The sequence below is a fragment of the Trichosurus vulpecula genome, chromosome 1 (genome assembly GCF_011100635.1).
Source record: "Trichosurus vulpecula isolate mTriVul1 chromosome 1, mTriVul1.pri, whole genome shotgun sequence".
Lineage (NCBI taxonomy): Eukaryota > Metazoa > Chordata > Mammalia > Diprotodontia > Phalangeridae > Trichosurus > Trichosurus vulpecula.
Window position 1 is genome coordinate 281,475,369 of NC_050573.1, and position 21,703 is coordinate 281,497,071.

General features: G+C 38.2%; 1 protein-coding gene across 2 annotated transcripts in view; it reads right to left on the reverse strand.

The window, feature by feature from the left end:
• ARMC1 (armadillo repeat containing 1) overlaps window positions 1–21,703 on the reverse strand; it is a 94,904-nt gene that overhangs the window by 73,046 nt on the left and 155 nt on the right. Inside the window, exons 2-3 of one of the 2 annotated variants that reach the window (XM_036741037.1) lie at window positions 18,368–18,809; window positions 9,846–10,062 (exon numbers count right to left, since the gene is read on the reverse strand). In XM_036741037.1, coding sequence (XP_036596932.1) covers window positions 9,846–10,022 — 177 coding nt within the window. In that variant the 5' untranslated portion in view covers window positions 10,023–10,062; window positions 18,368–18,809. Of the gene's footprint in view, window positions 1–9,845; window positions 10,063–18,367; window positions 18,810–21,703 lie in introns of those variants that run through there. The other variant, XM_036741036.1, reaches the window with a different exon arrangement.

Below are 21,703 nucleotides of genomic sequence, written 5' to 3' on the forward strand. Positions count from 1 at the left end.
GGGACAGCTTAAGGGAATTCCTGTTTTCCAGGCACCATCTTGACTCCGCCCCCCCCCCCACTTTCAAGTATTCTTGATGAAAAGACCAGAGCTAAATAGAAAATCTGACTTTCAAATACAAGACTCAAGAGATGCATAAAAAGGTAAATAGGAAAGGGAAATCATATGGGACTTAATCAGGTTAAATTGTTTATATTCCTACATGGGAAGATGATATGTGTAATTCATAAGAACGTTCTCATTATTAGGGCAGTTAGAAGGATGATATCTTAAAAAAAATCAAATTAAGGAGTGAGAAAGAGGAATGCACTCAGAGAAAGGGGAAGGGGAAAGTCAAATGAGGTCTATTATCTCACATAAAAGAGGCAAGAAAAACCTTTTACAACAGAGGGGAAGCTAGGGAGGTGGTGGAGAATGTTTGAACCTTACTCTTATTTGAACTGGCTCACACTCACACACTGAAATGGAAACCCTACAGAAAAGTAGGAGGGAAAGAGGATAAGAAAAAGGCAGGGGGATAGAAGGGTGGGGAGACTAGGGGAAACAGTAGTCAGAAACAAAACACTTTTAAGGAGGAACAGGGTGAAAGGAGAGAATAGAAATAATAAACAGGGGGAAAATAAGATGTAGAGAAATACAGTGAGCAATCAATCACAACTGTGAAAAAAAAATTTTTAAGCAAGTTTATCTGCTGAAGACCTCATTTCTCAAATATACAGAGAACTGATTCGATTTGTTAAAAAAAAAAGAGCTATTCTTCAATTGATAAATGATCAAAAGATATGAATATTGAGTTTTCACATGCCATCTACAGTCACATGAAAAAATGCTTTAAATCACTACTGATTGGAGAAATGCAAAATAAAGCAATTCTGAGGTACTACTTCATACCTATCAGATAGAACAGAAAAGGAAAATGACAACTGCTGGAGGGGATGTGGGAAAATTGAGATATTAATGCACTGTTGGTGGAGTTGTGAACTGATTTAACATTATGTAGAACAATATGGAACTATGCCAAAAGGGCTGTAAAACTATGCATAACTTTTGACTCAATAATACCACCACTAGGTCTGTATTCCAAAAGAGATAAAAAGCAAAAAGAAAAAGGACCGATATGTAAAAACAAATTTATAGCAGCTCTTTTTTGGTGGCAAAGAATTGGAAATTGAGGGGATGCCCATCAATTGGGGAATGGCTAAACAAGTTGTGGTATACAAATGTGATGGAATACTACTGTGCCATAAGAAATGATAACCAGGATACTCTTAGGAAAACCTGGAAAGACTTACATGAACTGATTCAAAGTGAAATGAGAAGAACCAGGAGAACACTGTACACAGTAACAGCAACACTGTAAAATGATCAACTGTGAGTGACTTAGCTACTCTCAGCAATACAATCATCCAATACAACTCTGAAGGACTTATGATGAAAAAAGCAATCCATCCCCAGAGAAAGAACTGAGTTTGAACACAGATTAAAGTATATATATATTTTTACTTTATTTTTCTTGGGTTTTTTTTGGGGGGGTCTATTTTTTTTCAACATGACTAATATGGAAATATGCTTTGCATGACTACACATGTATAACCTATATTAAATTGCTTGCCTTCTCAATGAGGGGGGAGGGGAGAGAGGGAGAGAATTTGAAACTCAAAATTTTAAAAACAAATGTTAAAACTATTTTTACATGTAATTTGGGAAAAATAAAATACTAAATAAACAATTTTTAATAAAAAGACTGCCCTGGGCCTTCCCCACATATTAACGCCCCTATTTCTATTGAGGGCATTACCATTCTTCTACTCAGCATGTTGTCCCTAACTCCTCCATCTTCCTAAGCCTTCTCACTCAATCAACTGTCAACTACTGTTAATTCCACCTCCCTTCACAATACATCTAGCATCTATAATCTTCTCTCCATTTACATAGCGACCAACTAAGTTAAAACCCTTATCTATCTGATGGGCTGAGTAGCTTTCTAATTGGTTCTCAGCCTCTAGGATTTCCTCTTTCCAATTCATCTTCCACACAGCTACTGAATTGATATTCCTAAAGCACAGCTCTGATCATGTTATTCCATTGCTCAGTGTCTCCCCATTGCCTCCAAGACAAAATACAGACCCCTCTGTTTGAATCCTTTACAATATGGCTCTAATCTTTCTTTCCAGATTTACTGTATCTTCACCCAGCTCTCCTCTGCTCAGATGTCCACCTCTAGTACAGTGTTTACCTCTTGATAACTGGAAGAACTTATAGAATCCATGGCTTCCTTCTAAGCTCAACTTAGGTAGTACCTCCAACATGAAGCATATTCTGATCTCTGCCAGGAAACTACTTTGTATATATTTTGAGTTTTAATGTTCATGTACATGCTGTTTTCTCCAATGGAAAGTAAACTCCTGCAACATAAGTACTGCTTTGTTTTTTTCATCTTTGCATTGTTAGTACCTAACACAATACCTGGCCACACAGTTGGCATTTAATAAATGTTTGTTAAATTTCACTGAAGAACAATAACATGCTGGAAAGCATTCAGAGGAGGGCAACCAATATAGTGCAGGGACTCAAATTCATGCCTTATGAATCAACATCAATTGAAGGAACTGAGTACGTTTAGCAGAGATGGTAACTTCAGGTATCTGAAGGGCTGACACAAAGAAGATGAATTGGAGGTGTTCTTGGCTCTAGAGAAAACTGGGAGCAACAGGTGGACATTGAAGAGAGTATGATTTAGACTGGTTTTAAGAAAAACTTCAGGATTCAAGTTGCCAAAGCCAAATTGGGAGCTTAAAAGAAATCTCTCACTCCTTGGGAGGGCTCTGTGACACATAACCGACTCTTGACTGTAGGAGCCAGGCTGAAACAGAGAGTCTCTGGGATTCCTTCTGTATGTTACGCAAGAATGGCCATAGCCCAGGTCAAACAGTGTCAAAGGCAGTGGGCAAAGATCTGATTGTGAATGAAAGCAGAGTCAGGAAACTAGGGAAATAAATCAATAAATCAGAAAATAAACCATTAAGAAGCAATTTGATTCAATCAACAATTAGTGAGTTCCAGCTTCTTAACTGAGGGGAATAGGGGCTTTTTAATGCAAAGCAAAGTTACATGTAACAAATATAGGAAAATATTTTTCACTGTGCTTACATTACTCATAAAAACTGGTGACAAAGTTCTACTTTACCCTATACCATATAAAAAAGATGATGAAAACTGAAATTCAGCTTAATTCAACTCAGCAAGCATTTATTGGGGTGTGCTACAAAGTCCCGGCCTCTCTCATGGTAGTTGTAACCATACTTGAAAAATTCCTCCTTCCTACCTATACCTTTCTCCTCCTGTGCAAGTTACTCAAAGACAAGGCTATCTGTGTTCCAGACTAAAATGTGGTTAAAATGAACTGGCATCTAGAGCAGTAACAAGAAACTGGTTTGGAGACACAAAATTATAAACAATCTGCATATCAAAGCGTTTCCAAAAATCTAGATAACTATGTTTTACACATTAAAACTTAATTTGTACTGGAAAACTAAAATGAAAGATTAGAATATTCAAATAATAAGAATTGTAATCACTCTCATATTCAGGATGAAATTAAGTGAACAAATAAGACATACTATGTTGACATAAGATTTTCCAAGTTGTCTTGGTAGGGTCATATGAAAACCCAGTCAACAAGCAAAGTGTTTGGTTGGGGCAGTCAGGTTTATAATTTTGTATACATTCTCTCCACAAGCAGCATGTAAGATACCTCTTCTAGGTTGATCTGCTCCACTTTCTCTGAGTACCTGCTGATATCTAAGGCCTACCATCATCTTTAATTTTTCCAATTAAAATTCTCTTCTAGATTTTGGGAAAGGGAGAAAAAAGAGATAACATCAATAGATGACATTCCATATTACCTGCTAAAAAAAAACTACTGTTCTAAGGCTCTAGTATAAAAAAATGAATGTTAAAAGCTTGTAAACTTTACCATTGTTAAGTCTGAATAAAAATGCAAATCTGACAACCTCAACAGCTATGAAATCAAAAAGATCAAATAAACTTTTTTAATGTTTGACTTAGTATTAAAATTGTCAACATGCATTCTTCTCCTTTGGCTTCTAAGATCATACACTTTCTTGGTTCTCCTACTTCTCTGATTTTTCCTTCTAACTCTTACTAATTCCTCATTGTCCTCTTGCTTCTCCAACAAAAAGAATACTCTCCAAGGTTCTGCCCTAGCTCTTCTTTCCTCTATATACTCTCTTCTTTGATTGTTCCTTTCATTTTCATAACTTCAATTATTACCCCTTAAAGATAACTCTCAAATCCCTACCATTAGTGCATCTCAGCTCTAGTCCTATATTTCCAACATCCACCTGGATAAACCATCAGCAGATCAAAATCAAAACATCTAAAACCAAATTTGTCACCTTCTCCACTCCCACCTTCCCAGAAGAGTTTTCTATTTTTATTAATGGCACCTGCTTCCCAGTCACTAAAGCCCATACACTGGAGGAGTTAGCTTTAACTCCTGCCCCTTCCTCACCCCACACATCCAAATCAGGTGTCAATACTGATTTCCATTTTCTGCACCTGGCCTTCCCCCGCCCATGGCAACCACTCAAGTTCTTGTTCTTTACAAAGTACTACAATAGTTTTCCCAATTATCTTTTCGGTTCCAGTCTAGCTCTCCCTTCGATTCAGAATCTATACCACTTCAACCACCTATGGAAGTCCCTTCCTTTCTTCAAGGCCAAACTCAAATGCCAATTTCTCCATGAAGTCTTCCCTGATGCCCTCCAAAGTGAAAATGATTTCTCCCTACTCATATTTTCCCTAATATTTTTCCTAGATCTATTCTTTGCACTTACTCCGCATACATCACTTAATCTGAAAGATTTGTCATTTCTCCCATAGGACTATAATGGAAAAGCAGGACCCGTGTCATATCCATCTTTACATTCCTCAAGCCTAGCATTGTACCTTGGATATAATGGGCATTCAAACAATCGTTTGTTGACTTGAAATGCCATTTTCATTGTTTTAAATAAAAACTTCTCTGTCCACTGTTACTGTATTCAACACTGATTAAGCATCTACTACGTGTAATGCATTGTGCTAAGCAATTAAGAATGAGACACAGTTTCTGACCTGTAGAACTTTATCATCTATTATTTGCCTAATAAAGTGGAGTCCCCTCTTTTAACTTTCTCATAGGATGTTGAAAAATGTCAATATTAAATAAAAAAACAAGGAAAGAGCTGTTAAAAAGGCATTCATAAATATTTATTATAAGTAGCATTTAGGCAAGTTTAGAATTATGATATAGTTTCTGTTCTGCTGCAAAGAGCATTTAACTTTGTATGACCTTGCTACTAAGATTAAAGTATCAATCATTTTAAAAACTTGACCAAACCCTTATCTCTTTATAAAAAAGCTATGATATTACATGCTAATTTTAGTGTCTTGGTCTGCTGTTGCTCTTTTTTAAACATATCAAGGTCAAGGGCAATATGATTTCACTAGCAGGGAATTCATAATTTGTCTGACTTTGATCAACGCTTGAAAAACCTAAGCACTTCAAGGGACTGTTTTCATGTTTCTACTTCAGGGTTTTAACAGTAGAAAAGTGAAATTTCTAAAAACTAAATACTCCACATGAAGTAAACTTTTTTGTATTTACTTAAGTACTTAATAAAGTCTCATTAATAAATGCTTAATAAGATATTGGTATCAAAAATGCATAGAACTTCAAAGTATTAGTAACCTTATTTTATTCAGAAGAATCCACTATAAAAAAAGGGCAGCAGTTTCATCCCACAGGTATGGGCTCTCTAAGCCACAATATACCATTTTCAAACAATTGTATTTTATGTTCCAACTATGGAGTCTCAAGTCAACAAAGACACTTCAAATTACTAACCGGAACAGCTTAGCATTATGCTGATTTATGCCTTCCTACTCATGACAAAAATAAATGAATAATCTGTCAAATACTAGTATCTATGCTATAAATTTCGGCAGTAACTGAAGGAAAAAAGTGAACTACTTCAAGCACTTAGTGTAAAATAAAGCACTGCAAAAACAATCATATCACTGCTTAAAATGTGCTCTCTAGAGCACTTCTAACATGGAAACACAATGCAAAGCTAAACACAAAATCAAAAAACTCAACAAAACAGATTTTAGGACTTAGGGGATTTTTTAATGTGGTTTTAGGTTGGGTTTTATTTGTCCAATTATTTTTTTTTATTTATTTATTGGTGGGGAGGAAGGATGGACTGTAACTTCATTGGTGTATGGAACCCCATTTTTCCAAAGTTTTATTGATTCCTTCTTTTTTTTGTTTTTACATCACAATCACTTCTAGATATTTTCCCCAATGAGACTTCCCTTGCAATAAAGAAAAACAATTAAGCAAAACCAATAAATTTAATGTCATGTTTATATTCTATATAAACTAGTAGTTCTCAAAGCACGGTCCCCAGACCCTAGGAGTGGAAGAACAGAACAGGATCACCAAAGTCAAAATAATTTTCATAATAATACTAAGGCATTTTGCTTTTAAGGCAAGAATACCAAGGCCTTTTTCAGGCTCATTTCCTCAGGTGAACAGTGGCATTTTCCAGAGGTTACATGATCTGTGAATTAAGATTTAGCTGCAAGCAGTAAGACTGAATTAAAATCTCATTTACAGAATTTGTACTTTTGCCTCACAAGTCTACAAATCTACAGACATGGCTATATTTGCCATTTTGATTGCATTCATCCAGTATTAGCACCAAATAATCATCAAAGATCTTTTATGTGAATGCTTGGCAACAAATACAAGTGGTGCTGAAACATTGAAAGTGTTGAATAAGTTTTTTGAATCTCATGGTTTATTCCAGAATAACGGTATTAACATTTGTTCTGATGGTGCCAAAGCAATGGTGGGTAAAACTGCTAGCAATTTAGCATGATTCAAGGTAGTGGCACTAAACTACATTAACAGTCATTGTATTCTTCACTATCATGCACTCACGGAAAAAACAAATGCCAATTTCACTTAAGCATGTCCTAGATGAAGCAATAAAAGTTAATTTTATTAAATCTCAACCTTGAGTATATATCTTATTAAAATTCTGCATGATGAAATGTGCAGTATGCATAAAGCTGGATACTGAGGAAATGGTTGTTTCTAGGAAAAGCACTTGTGTGACTTTCACAGACCATTTTTTCTTGAAAGAACCAACAAATTATTGTTATTCAGACATAGGTATTTGGCAGACATGTTCTTAAAAATGACTGAAGTATACCTGTCACTTCAAGGAAAACAACTGACAGTCTTTATCGCAAATGATAAAATTTGATCACTCGAGCAAAAATTAGAATTTCGGAAAACTTGTATTCCCACTCAGCTTGACAGCTTCCCAATATTTAAAAAAAATACTTTCTAATGGTGATATTACTGAATTTTTTTATATTGTATAATAAAATGTGTCAAACATTAGAAGATCTATGTAACAGTGAACCAAATGACCAATGCATGATGTTACAAAATCATGCATAAGTAAAAGATCCATTCAGTACAAGACTGACCAATGGATTTTCATAGAACAGAACACACAAAAAGTTCATTGATATGATTCCAGATTCCACACTACAACTATCCCTTAAGAAACTACCACCTGTTGAGTGGTCAAAGAATCTGAACACAAGTTTTCACAGCAAGAATAGTAAACCATTAACAATCATATCAAAAAATGCTCAAAATTACTAATAAAAGAAATACAAATTAAAACAACTCTCACATTTTACCTCAGCCATCAGATTGGAAAAGATGACAAAAGAGAGAAATAGTGTTGGAAGGACTGTAGGAAGAGAAAAATATAAATGAAAACACACTAAAAGTCATATGAACTCAAATTAGGCAATAACTATTAATTCCAGAGGATAAATGATAGAATATACTTCCCCTTTCTTAACAGAGAATGGCAGAAAGGACAAGTGTCTAATGTTGTATACACTGGCAGATTCTGAGGCTATGTTATTTAAACTTAGTGTTTTCTTTGTCACAAGGGAGCATAGAAAAGGTGGAGATTTCAGAAAGTGTTTCTGACTTAAAAAATAAAAGGTATCAATAAAATTTAAATTTCAGGGAGACAGCAGTGTATTACCTATATGCTGATTTTTCTCCTAAGATTATTGTATCTGCTTCCACAACATGTGTCCTTTTACACTGCAACTTTCTATCTCCTTGCTATGGTCAGTATCTATTCTATAGTCTCTCCAAAAAAAAAAAGGCTCTAAATAGTAGTACTTGCCTTTTCTTTTCATCCTCAGCAAAGGAAAACTCAAAAGCACCTAATTATTCATGCCTTTGTTTATTAATAGTTTAACATTAATAATACTGCATGTCAGATCTTGTTACTACAAACTTTCAGCAACTGTTCAAATTCTTTTATTATTATGGAACTTTGTTCTAGTCGTCAATTTTTAAAAAAATAAATGGATAATTTAGGTGGTTAGAAATATTTTGCTATATAGAGATTTTCTTACAATTGCATTTGATCTCATAACTAACAGGCAGTATAGTATTGAAAGCAAGCCTGGGTTCAAGTCCTGAGTCTGACACACAGAGGCTATATGACCCTGGCCCAAGTGACAAGTTCCCAGACAACTACCTAAGATTAAAATTTCAGAGAAGGTGCTAATCTGCATTGGTAAAAGGCATCTCCTCATGGCAGGGGGGGAGGGGGGAGGAAGGGAGGGGAAAGGGGAGCTTAAGGTAGTGTCCTACCCAGATGAAATCATAGGTCCAATGTACACACACACACACACACACACACACACACACACACACCCCACAAAACTACTGACAGGATTAGAAAAGATAAGTCATCTAAGTTTCTTAGTAATCATGTATAAGAAACATACTTCACTATCCATGGAAGTATTATACTTCTAAATACATAAGAAACCTTTCTTTAATCTAAGCCTGTTATTTTCACCACTGTCAGGAATACCTGGTGTAGAAACTGATGCAGATTAGCCAAGTAACTAACTGAAAAGCTAGAGTACTAAGAGGTAAGGTGACTTGACCCAGCAAGTATGTGTCAGAAGTAGGACTAAAACTTCTTTAGGCCAGAGCTGGCTCGATATGCACTAGGCCATGCTGCCTCTCAGAGGTGATGGCATTTTGTTTAATTAGTCTTTTGTTTATATAAACAAGAATTTTTCTGTCTTAGACCAGAAAGCTAAGGGGGAAAAAACCTTATTTAACAAATATATTTAATTACTTGATAATCTCCCTAGCCTAGGAAAGATATAAATTTACAACTTTGCAGATGTATCTGGTTTTCTAAATTACAGCAATTTCCATCACTCTAGGAAGCAATATTATTCATTCCCAGCAAAGAAGCCAGAAACAATCAAGAGTTCTAAAGCAGAAAGTAGAATGGGAAAGCTGTACAACTATGCAACTCTGAGCTATATAATCAATAAGGTGGCATCTTCCAACTAAAGTGAACCATGAGATCAACCATACTCCTAAGTATGAAAAAACATAGTTCAACACCAAATACCTTTTTTACCTGTACTATTCTCCAAGTGAGGACAACTCAGAATTTTCTCTAATGCTTTTTCAAGCAGATATTTCTCTTTTTTAGATGAAAAGAACTAATGAAAACAAAGGAGAGACCACCTTAACAACAAAGAACTGCACTGAGCTGAAAAGTCAAGCAAATGGGATTAAGTTGACATAGTAAGGCTACCGGGAAAACATTCAAGAGGGAAGAATAAATATACAAAGTCTCTTGAAGGAATAAGCTAACCTAAAAACTAGAGCATTTAACAAGAACTAAGGTATCACTTACTAGTAAAGCTGAGTGGACAACTGGAGGATTGGGGTGGTCCATAAACAAAATGAGGCCTGGCAGACATCCTTGATCCTGGACAATGGCTCGTCTATTTAGTGGGTCTGCTGCAAGATCCCGAAGCTGGTTAACTACCGATAGTGCATCAGGCTCGTCATTCATGGCGGCAGAGCTCATCTTCTATGCCATACGAAGAAATGGTCTTTTTAAAAAAATTCTGTTGAGAAAAAGTTTAGTTAGCACCACAGAGTAGTGATTTAAATCTCCTAGATTACAACAGAAAACCTAAAGAGTGAATAGCTGAATTAGATTCATACAAAGAATGGCAGGCTGGGGTACCCTGAGAGGCAGCTACCCAGGACTTGGGAGGCACAAGTCTCCCTGTCCTCTGCCCTGCTCAGATCACATCTCTAGAGTACTGTACTCAGTTCTAAGAGTCACAGTTTAGTTGATAAACTGGATATTGCAAAAGGGGGTCAAACTTAGAATGGTACGAATTCCCAAAGTTCTATCACATGAAAAGTAGTTGAAGGAATTGGAAATATTTTGGCTAGAAGATCACAGGATCATAACTTTAATGGTGGAACGTTGGAGACCATCAAGTCCAACACTATCACTTCAGTTTAGATCAAACATTTGAAGGACTGTCACATAGTAGAAGGATTCAGCTTGTTCTAATTGACTTTGACAGACAGATGTAGAAGAGAGAGTAGAAGCTGCAGGAAGTAAATTTGGCTTGATAGGGACTAGCAGACTTTGGTGCAGTAGAGCAGTATTATCTCCTAGGCAGGAGACCATGTTTCTAGTCTCAGTTCTGCAAACCAATAAACTATGTAAAAACAAATATTTTAAAAAGCACTTAATTTCTCTGCATTTCATCATTTAACCTAACCCCTTCATATAACAGTTGTTATTCGAACTAAAAAATATTTGTTTTGAAGACTGAAACTCAAGAAAGTAGAATATATGTAAAAATTCTATTCATATCCAAAGTTTTCAGTGGATTTTCTCTTATTTAATGAAAAAGTAATCTGAGCCATTTGTTTATACTGGAACAAAAAAGAAAAGATGTCAGAGATTACCTGACCTTGAAAAGTTGTCTCAATCTTTAAAAAGATTTTAAAACAAGAGTCAAATCTACAAAGAGCAAGTTCTCAACTGAATGGAATTTTTGTAAATGTATCTATTCCTAAGTCACCAAAATCAAAAAATTTCAGAGATAATCCTCCTCCCTTTTCAGCTTAACTGGGTTCTCAGACAATAGAAACAATCTCTCTCTGGTTTTCAGCTTTGGGTAAAGTCAATAAAACTTGTGCTAAATAGGTCCTGCCTTGGAGACCTGAAGCTCACCTCTGCACACAGATCAAGTATCATTGCTATACTAATTTGCATTTATAAGATACATGGTATATAAGGTAATAAGATGACATATAGGAATAAAAATAACAGGTAGTATTTGCATAGTGCTCTAAGGCTTGCAAAACACTTCACAAATGCTGTCTCATTTGATAGAAACCTAGATATTTCCTCTCAAATGTACACATATCCACATTTATACAGTATTGACTTAATTACTCTACTTGTCAATGCTGCTGTTTCAAGGATGTCTCAGAGTCATACAATCCTAAATTGGAAGCAACCTACCTGAGAGGCCACCTAGTCACTCAAATGTGAACATGAACCCCCTTTACACTATACAAATCAAGTTGTCATTCAGCCTCTGCTGGAATAACACATTCTCCTTTTAGATAGTTTCAATTGTTAGTTAAGTAAGTTTTTTAAAAAGGTACCACACTAAAAAAAAAAAGTGTGAACAGGGCACAAAATGAATGATTGTTGGAATGTTTTTCCTTTGGGTTGTATTTATTATTGGCTAGTTGTACATGTTTCCCTATGTGGGTACTAAATTGTTCATGTATGGTATGTGTGTCGCATATATACAAAAAAGGACCCTCTAGAACACTAATGGCTGGTTTCCAGACAAGTGAACCAATTCAGATCTCTGAGAGCCAGGCACACTATCAGTAACAGGACTTTCTGTATGCTACTACACCTTGGTTCCTCATTAGTGCTTTTCCACCTAAGAGGATCCCTTGGGGAAAAAAAATTCTTGTGATGTTTTATGCTATCCCTTCTTAAAATGCTCTTATACCATAACTTTTGGCTTCTCCCACCCCAAGTTTGAGGAGCAATAAGTAGTTAGGTTTCAGAACACCCAATCAGTCAAGTACCCAAAGCAGAAACCTGTTGCTTAAACACATATGGAGGTCTTCTCTGGGCTATGTGCTTAGCTTTAAGCAGAATAAAATGAGCAGCAAGTTGCCAATATAATAGAAATAAAGGGGTTGTGAGACAGAGGTCGGGCACTGGATTTATCTAGTATTTCAAAGCCAACAATTCTGACATGCACTCTCATTTTTCTTGAAATCAGACAGAAGGTAGGAGACTTCTAAAGCAGCTTTAACACAAAATAAAACGAAACGATACCTTTCTTCAAAAGTTGGAGACAAAGTTAAATATTCTAACAGACGAAAATATGCAATTTCAACACAGTTCCTTTTGTACAAACTTACTCTCATACCCTTATAACTGAATCAGGCTCGGATCAGGAAAGACCTCAGAGATAGATCCTATACAGCTATCAACCAGAAAATGAGGGCCTACCCAGTAAAGACATCTTACTTTCTGCATGTTTACCCTGGAAACAGTAATCAAACCAATGCTACCATAGTTACAAAAAAAAAAAAACTGTGCCAATTCACTGTCCTATGGTAGCACTCAGATTCCCAGACTCTTAAGCCAAAGCTCCCTTCTCCATTCCATTTTCTTATAAGTGTTATATCCCCCTATTAAAATGTAAATTCCTTAAGGAAGAAATTACCTATCATTTGTATGGACAGGTTAGGAGAGCATAACCAAACAAGAAACAGAGCAGGTATACTAGAAATAAAATGAACACTTTTGATTACATGAAATTAAAAAGTTTTGATACAAATAAAACCAACATAGCTTAAATTAGAAGAGAAGGAAGTAAATGGGAAAAACTTTGCAGCAAGCTTCTTTGAAAAAGGTCTAATTTCTAAGACATTTAGGGAACCAAGTTAAATTTTTGAGAATAAGAGCCATTCTCCAATTGATAATGGTCCAAGGAAATTAACAGGCTGTTTTCAGAGAAAGAAATCCAAGCTATCAATAGCCATATGAAAAATATTCTCAATCACTAATATTTAAGAGAAATGCAAATTAAAACCCTGAGGTTTATACCTCAGATGTATCAGATTGATAATGCTGACCAAAAAAAAAATAAAAGGAAATGACAAATGCCGGAGAAACTTTGAGAAAAGTTCTATCAATACACCGTTAGTGGAGCAATGAATTAGTCTAGCCACTCTGAAAAGCAATCTATAACTATGTTAGGAAAATAACTCTCATTGATTATCCAAATATTTTGGTTTTTCATGTAAACTGCAGCAATCCTACATTAATCCCCAAAGGTTAATTTGTTAGTTTAAAAACTTTAAAAAAAAACTAGTATTTTTGTATTCTTCCCACTTTGAAATCCCCATGTTGCACCCTTCAAAGTAAGTTTTAAAAGGATGAGTGTGTGAGTTATCATCTCTATGACCTTTCCTCTTTTTCTTCAGGTCTTTCTCTTAAGACAACTCAGTATCAAGTGGAATAGACAGACATCTGTGAGGTAGACACTGAGTAATTTCATCATGTCCCACGGACCCAATTATGATCTCTAGGCAGATGATTCCCAAGTTTTTTCTTCTAGCTTAATCATTCACCTGAATTCTACTGCTGAATCACCAACTATTTACTGGAAACCCCTATGTGGCTCAAACTCAACATGTCCAAGACAAAATTCATCATATTTCTCCCTAAATGAACCCCTCCTCTAAATATCCTTATTTTGGCCGAGAGAACCACAATTCTTCGTGTCACCCAAATCCATAACTTCAAAATCGTTCTTTTCCTTCCCCCTACTCAAAGAGTTGCCAAGTTCTAGCAATTCTACTTTCACATCATTTCTCACATACATCCCCCAAATTTCACTCCATTCCCACAGACCCAGTATGACACCACGGAAAGAATGTATTTAGTGGCAAGGGTATGGTTTTAAACCCTAAATGTATAACTTTTTACCTATATTACCTTGGTAAAGTCACCTCATATCTCTTGGGCTTCATTTATAAAATGAGAGGTTGGGGGAAGATGACTTCTAGGTTCTCTCATCTCAGTGTATGAGCCTATGACATTTCATTGCCTCCTACTTGGGCTACTGTAAAAGCAACCTAATTGGTCTCCCTGTTTTCTATATCTCCCTCCTTTAATCCAATCTTTTACACAATTATAAAATAACTACTCCTAAAAAATGGATCTGATCAGGACACTGCCTTGCTCAGAGATTTTCAGTAACTTCCTGCATCCTGTGCCTGATTTAAAGCACTGTATGAGTTCCCATATTTGTCTAGAAGTATTTCATATAATTACCTTTCACATACACTATGTTCCAGTCAAACTGGCCCCCTACCTTTTTGTCAAAAAGGACGCTTCACTTCCTGCCTATGACTCCTCGAATGGATTGTCCCCCATGAGTCAATTCAATACAATAATTATTTCCTAAAGGGCTTAATACACACCAGGCACAAAATAATCAGGATCTTAAAGGAGCTTATATTCTCCTGGGGCTGGGAGGGAAAATACACCATGAATACTGAAAGGTAAATACAAGATACAAATACACACACATTACAGAGAAGAAGGGGGCACACTAGGCAATACTATTGTCAGAGGTGGAACTTCAGCTGAGCCTTGAAGGGAGCTGGGGTTTACAAGAAATAGAGATGAGCAGAGAACACCCCAGTCATCGGAGAAAACCTCTGCAAAGGCATGGAGGCCAGAAACTAAAGTCACCTTTGGAAAATGGCAAGTAGGCAAGCTTGGTTGGAATTTAGTATACAAAAGGGAATGATGTATAATCATCTCAGAAAGATAAACAGGAACAAGATTGTAAAGAGCTTTACATGCCAAACAATGAAACGGTTTCATTAGAGAGGCAACAGGGAACCACTGAAGCTTCTGGAGCAGGAGAAGGAACTAGAGTGGATGTGGCATAAATGGAAAGAAGGGGAGAAATGAGAGATGATGCGAAGGCAGAAATAACAACACCTGACAATTTATTGGATAGAGGGGTGAGGGAGAGTATGAAGAACTGAAGATGGCTCTGAGGATGTAAACCTGGAGCACTACAAAAATAGTGACACCCTAAAGAGAAACAGGAATATTAGGAGTTTATGGGGAAAATAATGAGCTTTGTTTTGGACTTGTTGAGTTTTAAATACATACAGGACATCCAGGTGGAAGGGTTCAGAAAGTAGACTGAATCTCAGAAGAGAGAAGAGCTGGATATGTACGTATACCTTTGAGAGTCACCTGCGTACAGAAGATTGCTGAACTGGTGGGAGTTGGTAAGATCACCCAGACAAAACAAACGGAAAGGAAAGGGGGCCAGAATCCTGGACCACACAAAAGCAAGAGAGGCAGGACCAGGATGATGATCTTGCAAAGGATTCTGAAAAGAGTAGCTTCAGGAAAACCCAGGAAGGAGATAGTATCCAGAAAGTGGAGATACCCAGTCAACAATTTAAGACCAAGAAAAATGAGGACTAAGAAAAGGCCATTGAACTTAGCAATAAAGAGACCCCCTGGTGACCTTGGAGTTCACCTTAGGAAGATGGGGAAGGGAAAAACATAGAAGCTGGATCAAGGAACGGGAGTTAGGAAAATGAATTTTTTACTTATGTCAATGAAGAGAGAAAAAATAAAGTTTGAAAGCTGCATGGGGCCATGGGTTCAAGGAAAGGTTTTTATGGATCAAGGGGATCTGGACATATTTGTACCTAATGGCTACGGAGATTAAAAAGAGGAATGAACAAAGAAGCACACTCCAGGAGATGGGACCAAAGGTACAAGTACAAGGGCACTGGCAAGGAGTAGACAGAACTATTATTAATAGAATAGAGAAAAGAAGGACAATGGAGAAAGATGGTCTCAGAATCCCTAGTTTTCTTCAAGGTTCAGACTACTATCTCCCACAATAAGTTTTTTCTGGTCTGCCCAGTTGTTATTTTCTCTCCTTCCTCAAACTACAGGGTATTTTAATTTATGTGTACATAGCTTGTATCTGAAAAAACAAGCAAGCTCCTTCAGGGTAAGGGCCATTTCATCTTGCTTCTACATACCCAGGGTCTCTCATATTGTACTGCCTACAAGTAGAGATAGGGACTGGGATAGGACATTGACCTGTGATTTCACTGGCACTCCCTTTATTAATGCAACTAGGCACTTACTCTAATCTTAATCACCTAAAGCACTTAGAAGTTACGAAAACCTACACTATGTCACACAAACGCTAAGTGTTAGGAACAAGACTTGAACCTGGATCTTCCTGGCTCCAAGATACTGTTTATCCATTAGGCCATGCTGCTTCAACATAAGTAGATGCTTAATAAATATTTGTTTAATTGAATTTTAAGGATGAAACCTTCAGAAGACTACATATTCATTTAGCAATATTTATGTTCAGACACTTATTAGCTGTCTGACCTTCGGCAAATCACTTAAACATGTTTGGCTCAGTTTCCTCATCTGCAAAATGAACTGGAAAAGGAAATAGCAAACTATTCCAGTATCTTTGCCAAGAAAACCCCCAAAAAGGTTCACAAGGAGTCAGACACAACCGAAAAACTGAACAACAACATGCACTATTAACATTTGTGCCCCCATGAGCTCATCAACAGATTTTGTGAAGTCCTTAAAGATTTAAACAAATGTGCACAAAAGAATCAGGAATTACACAGACCTTGTAGTTTAAACAAAGCACTGTGACCAACTCAGAAAGCAATGACATAAGCACAGTTCGAAAAAGAGCCAATTACACCAAAATATTTTGTGGTTATCACTGCTACACTCCCACACTTGGTAAAAAGTAGCCAAAATATTATGAAGTGAAATATAGTACAGTAAGAAAACAATACAGATGAAATGAGGTGCCAAAAGGCAAGAAAAAAGTAAAGTTTCTAAGGCAATTCCAAATCAGAGTCCATCCCCCAAAACCTTTTCTTCTCCCATTTGTGGTACCCGTTCCATGGTGGGTACCTGACCCACCATACTTCTAGTGACCCATGTTTACATTTTCAGGTATCCTCAACTCTTCTCTTACCCTTCATATCTAATCAGTTGCCAACTCCTGTCCATGCCCATAACATCTCTTTCATCAGGTCCCTTCTTTCCACTCACATGGCTACCACCCTAGTTTAAATGTTGATCATTTCTCAGGTGGATGACTGCACCAGCTTCCTAAGGGGGCTCCCAATTTCTTCCCATTCCAATCCATAAGCACCTACTCAAAAAGCCATCAGTGTCTCTCCCTCTTACCTATAAACTCAAATACGAGCTCCTATATTTGGCATTTAAAGCTTTTTACAACTTGGCTCCCACCTGCCTTTCCAGGCTGCCTGGAAAGTGTTCATTCCCTCTGGCTACATTAACAGTCCAGAGAAACTTCACTATTTCATATTCTTCATGACATTCCACAAACACACCTCCCCTCCCCCTTTTCATTCAAAAATCATTCAGTGCTTTTTGTGCTAGTCATTATACTAAAAACTGAGATTACAAAAAAGGCAAAAACAGTTACTACCCTAGAGGAGCTAATAATCCAATGGGAGAGATAATGTGTAAACAATTATGTGTAAACTACATGTGTATGTTATGTGCGTATATACATGCGCACACACGCAAATATATTCACTATATATTCTTTACATGTGTATGCATATATTTACATATACACATAGTCTGTAAGACAGAAGACACAGAAGAAGGAAATCATTCCAGACATGGAAGGAAGGCCGGTGAAAAGGCAGTTGTGTACAAATGAATGCACTACCCTTGCATTCCTAGCTATCTATCTCAAGCACAACCTTGCTTACCGCTCCCCCTTCCCCGCCAGCCCAGCTACCAGTGCCTTTCATCTCCACCCCCCAACCCCCAGTAACTTAGAGCTACTCTGTACATATTTTTGCTTATCCATAGATTCCTCCAGTTTCCCTTATAGGATTTAAGTTCCCTGAAGGCAAGGACTGTTCGGTGTTTCTTTTAGTTTTGGTCTTTGCACCCCTAAAGCCAGTCACAGCCCCTAGCGTCAAGGAGGGGGAAAGAGTGCTGACTGACGTGACCAGTGAGAGGATGGGGTCAGATGGCCAATTTTGGAGAGGACTAAGGCACACAGACCCAATCTGGGGCCGAGAGGGAAACCACGGACCTCGAGCCGACCAACAACTTGGGCTCCGCAGAGCCGGCCCTCCTAGTCGGGGTAGATCCCGACCCAACTCCACCCCCCCGACCCCAAGCCCCGGGGGTCGTTTGGCTCGGCCTGGCTCGCCGGCCGGCGCTTTATCCTCCTGCCCACCAGCCCGCCTCACTGCCCAGCGGGCTGGGACGTCCCAACGTACCGACGCTCCGAGGGCAGCTTCACGCATCCAGGCCCTGCCGCATTATGAAGCCGCACGGTCGAGAGCGTTCCAAGGCCCGCGGAGGCGGCTCCGTTCGCTGCCTCCGCCTCGGCTGCCGGAAGAGACTCACCCACCCTAGACCCCCTGGAGAAGAAGGCTTTGGAGAGGTAAGGGCCAGGGAAGAGGACCGAACAGCGGACTCCAGCCCTGTGACCCGCTCACCTCAGCCGTCCCTGCGCGCTCATTGGCTCTAAGCTCGAGATCAATTTCCGCCAATTCCCGGAGTTCTTCTTAGGCCTCGATGGTCGTTGGCTGCGGCGGAGAAAGAGTCGTGGCCTTATAGAGATAGAGCCAATGGGAAACCAGAAATGCCGGTATGGACCTCGCGCTTCACCGTCCGCCTAGGCTCTGCCAATAGGAGAAATTTCATGGAATTTGAGTCCTAGAAAAAAAGGGTGGGTTTCAGCCTTGGAACTACAATTCCCAGAATTCAGTGTGTCTTGAAGGCATGAGAGCATTTGTAGTATTCCCAGTTGAAGCGGCGGGACGGAAAACTATATTTCCCAGGAAGCAATTTGTTCAGCCTTAGCTAACTTTATTAGAACAAGTTCGACAATACTTACAAGAACCTAACTATCTTAATATTCGTCATCCAAAAGCGGTTAAAAAAAAAAAAGCTATTACTGAGTGCTGCCCAGATTTACACCATCCTCTATTAAGCGTCCTTAGCCAATTCAAGCACGAGCACAACTCCCTTTGAAGAGTATTTTTCTCTCAAATTTTTTTCTATCCTTATCAAAAATCAAGTTTTGAACAATGAAATTTTCTCAATGTGAGCAACAATTCCCCTATGAAAAACTTTCCTATTTATTCCGAATATTTAGTTTTAAAATGAATTGTTTATAGCCTGTTTCACCTATGGAAATAATTCCATGTAACACTTGAAAGTTGTAAAATACTTTTTTATACCTTATCTCCATTTTATAGATGAGGACCCTAAGGCTTACCATCAATTCAACTTTACACTGCTGTCCTATTTTGGATCAGTATCCCCCTTATCATATCTCAAATTACATAGGACCAAGCCTCAGCCTTAGATTATTCCCACCAACTGCCATCTTCTTTCCTAAAAATGTTGTGCTAAATTGCTGAATGAAGGTGTGGAAAATCACCCAACTATTCTGACTGGGTCCACTACAAATTTATGTTAATCTCAACCAGATCCTCACTACTGCTAGGCAATCATACTATATTTTCTTCATCAATTCACTATCTTACTCTGCACAGATGCACTTCCCAATCTTTTCAGACCTCCTCAAACCTCCTATGGCTCCTTCTCCCTCCTACCCCTTAATTCTTCTCAGTTGAGAACCTTGCCTACTATTTTACAGAAAAAAAAAAAACAAAAAACGAAGCCATGCACCATGAGTTCCCTTTTCTCCCCTTTTCCTCATCTTCTATCTAATACCTTCTGCCACTATTTCCTCCTTCATTCCTGTCTCACATGATGAGGTGGCCTTACTCCTTACCAAGGCTAACCCCTCTATCTGGTCAAGCAATCCTATTCCATCACCTCTCCTCCAACAGCTTTCCCCCTCTGTCAACCCCACTCTATCACATTTTTGCAATCTCTCCCTGTCGACACGCTTACGAACATGTCAATGTCTCCTCTATCCTCAAAAAACCCTCACTTGATCCTACCATCCCTAGTAACTACTGTCCTACATCTCTTCTGCCCTTTTTAACTGAATTCTTCGTGTCTCCAATAGGTGCCTTCTTACTTTCCTCTTAACCTCTTATAATCTGGTTTCTGAACTCATCGTTCCACCGAACTACTCTCTCAAAAGTTACCAATGATCTCTTAGCTGCCAAGTGGAATGGTCTTTTCTCAATTCTAATTCTCCTTGACCTTGCAGCAGTAACCCTTGACACTGTTGATCACTGTTTTCCTTGATACTCTCTTCTCTCTAGGTTTTCAGGATACCATTCTCTCCTGGTTTTCCTTCTACCCATGTGACTACTCCTTCACTTTGCTGGATCTTCTTCTAGATCAAGGCCTTTAACTATCGGTATCCCTCAGGGTTCTGTCCTAGGCCTCCTTCTCTTCTCCCTCTATGTAACTTCACTTGGTAATTGCATCAGGTCCCATGGATTTAATCACCATTTCAATGAGATTCTTACATCTACCTATTCTGCCCCAATTTCTCTCTCACATTTCCAACTACCTTTCAGATACCTCAAAATGAATGTCCAGTAAATAGCTTAAACTCAGTATGTCCAAAACAGAACTTACTATCTTTTCCTCTAAACTCCCCACCCCCATCCCTACTGCTAACTTCCCTAATTCTGTACAGGGCAGCAACATCCTCCTGTCCCTCAAACTCAGAACCTAGAGTCGTCCTGGATTCCTCACTCTGTCTCACTCTCATATCCAAGCTGTTGCTAAGGCCTGTTGATTTCATCTTTGCAACAGTTTATCTCATATACTCTCCCTTCTCTCTCCTGACACCGCCCCACTGCTCTAGAACAGGCTCTCATCGCCTAACTCCTGCATTGTTGTAATAGCTTGCTGGTGGATGGGCCTGCTTCAATACTCTCCCCACTTCAATCCATCCTTGATTCAGTCACTAAAGTGATTTTCCCAAAGCACAAGCCTGGTCATGTCATGCCCTACTCAATAAACTCCAGTAGTTTCTCATTGCCTCCAGGAGCGAATACAAACTGCTGTGTTTGTCTTTTAAAGCCCTTCATAACCTAGAGCCTGCCTACCTTTCCAGTCTTTATATACTGAACTCTTCACACACTCTTCTATCCAGTGACACTGACCTCCTGGCTCTTCCACAAACAAAACATTCTTTCCCTCAGCCCTGGGCATTTTCTCTGGCTGGAAAAGCTCTTTCTGACTACAGACCTCTCTGGCTTCCTTTGATTCCCAACTAAAGTTCCACCTTCTATAGGAAGCCTTCCCCAATTCCTCCTAATTCCAGTGCCTTCCCTCTGATAATTATTTCCTATTTATCTTGTATATAGCTTGCTTTAAATATGTTTGCATTTTGTCTCCCCCATTAGACTGTAAGCTCTTTGAGAGCAAAAACTGTCTTTTGCCTTTGTCCTTAGTGCCAGGCACATAGTAGGGCTTAACAAATGTTGATTGAATATTGCTTGAATTAAGGGATTTTCACTTAATCACACAAGTGCCAGAGATCGTATTCAAACACGGTCTGGCCTGACTGCAAATATTGTTATCTTTCCTGCAACCTTTACCTCTTTCCCTTCCTCCCTTCTACTTTTTCAGCTAAAGTTATGGAATGGCAAATTTTTCCTTAAATATGGTTG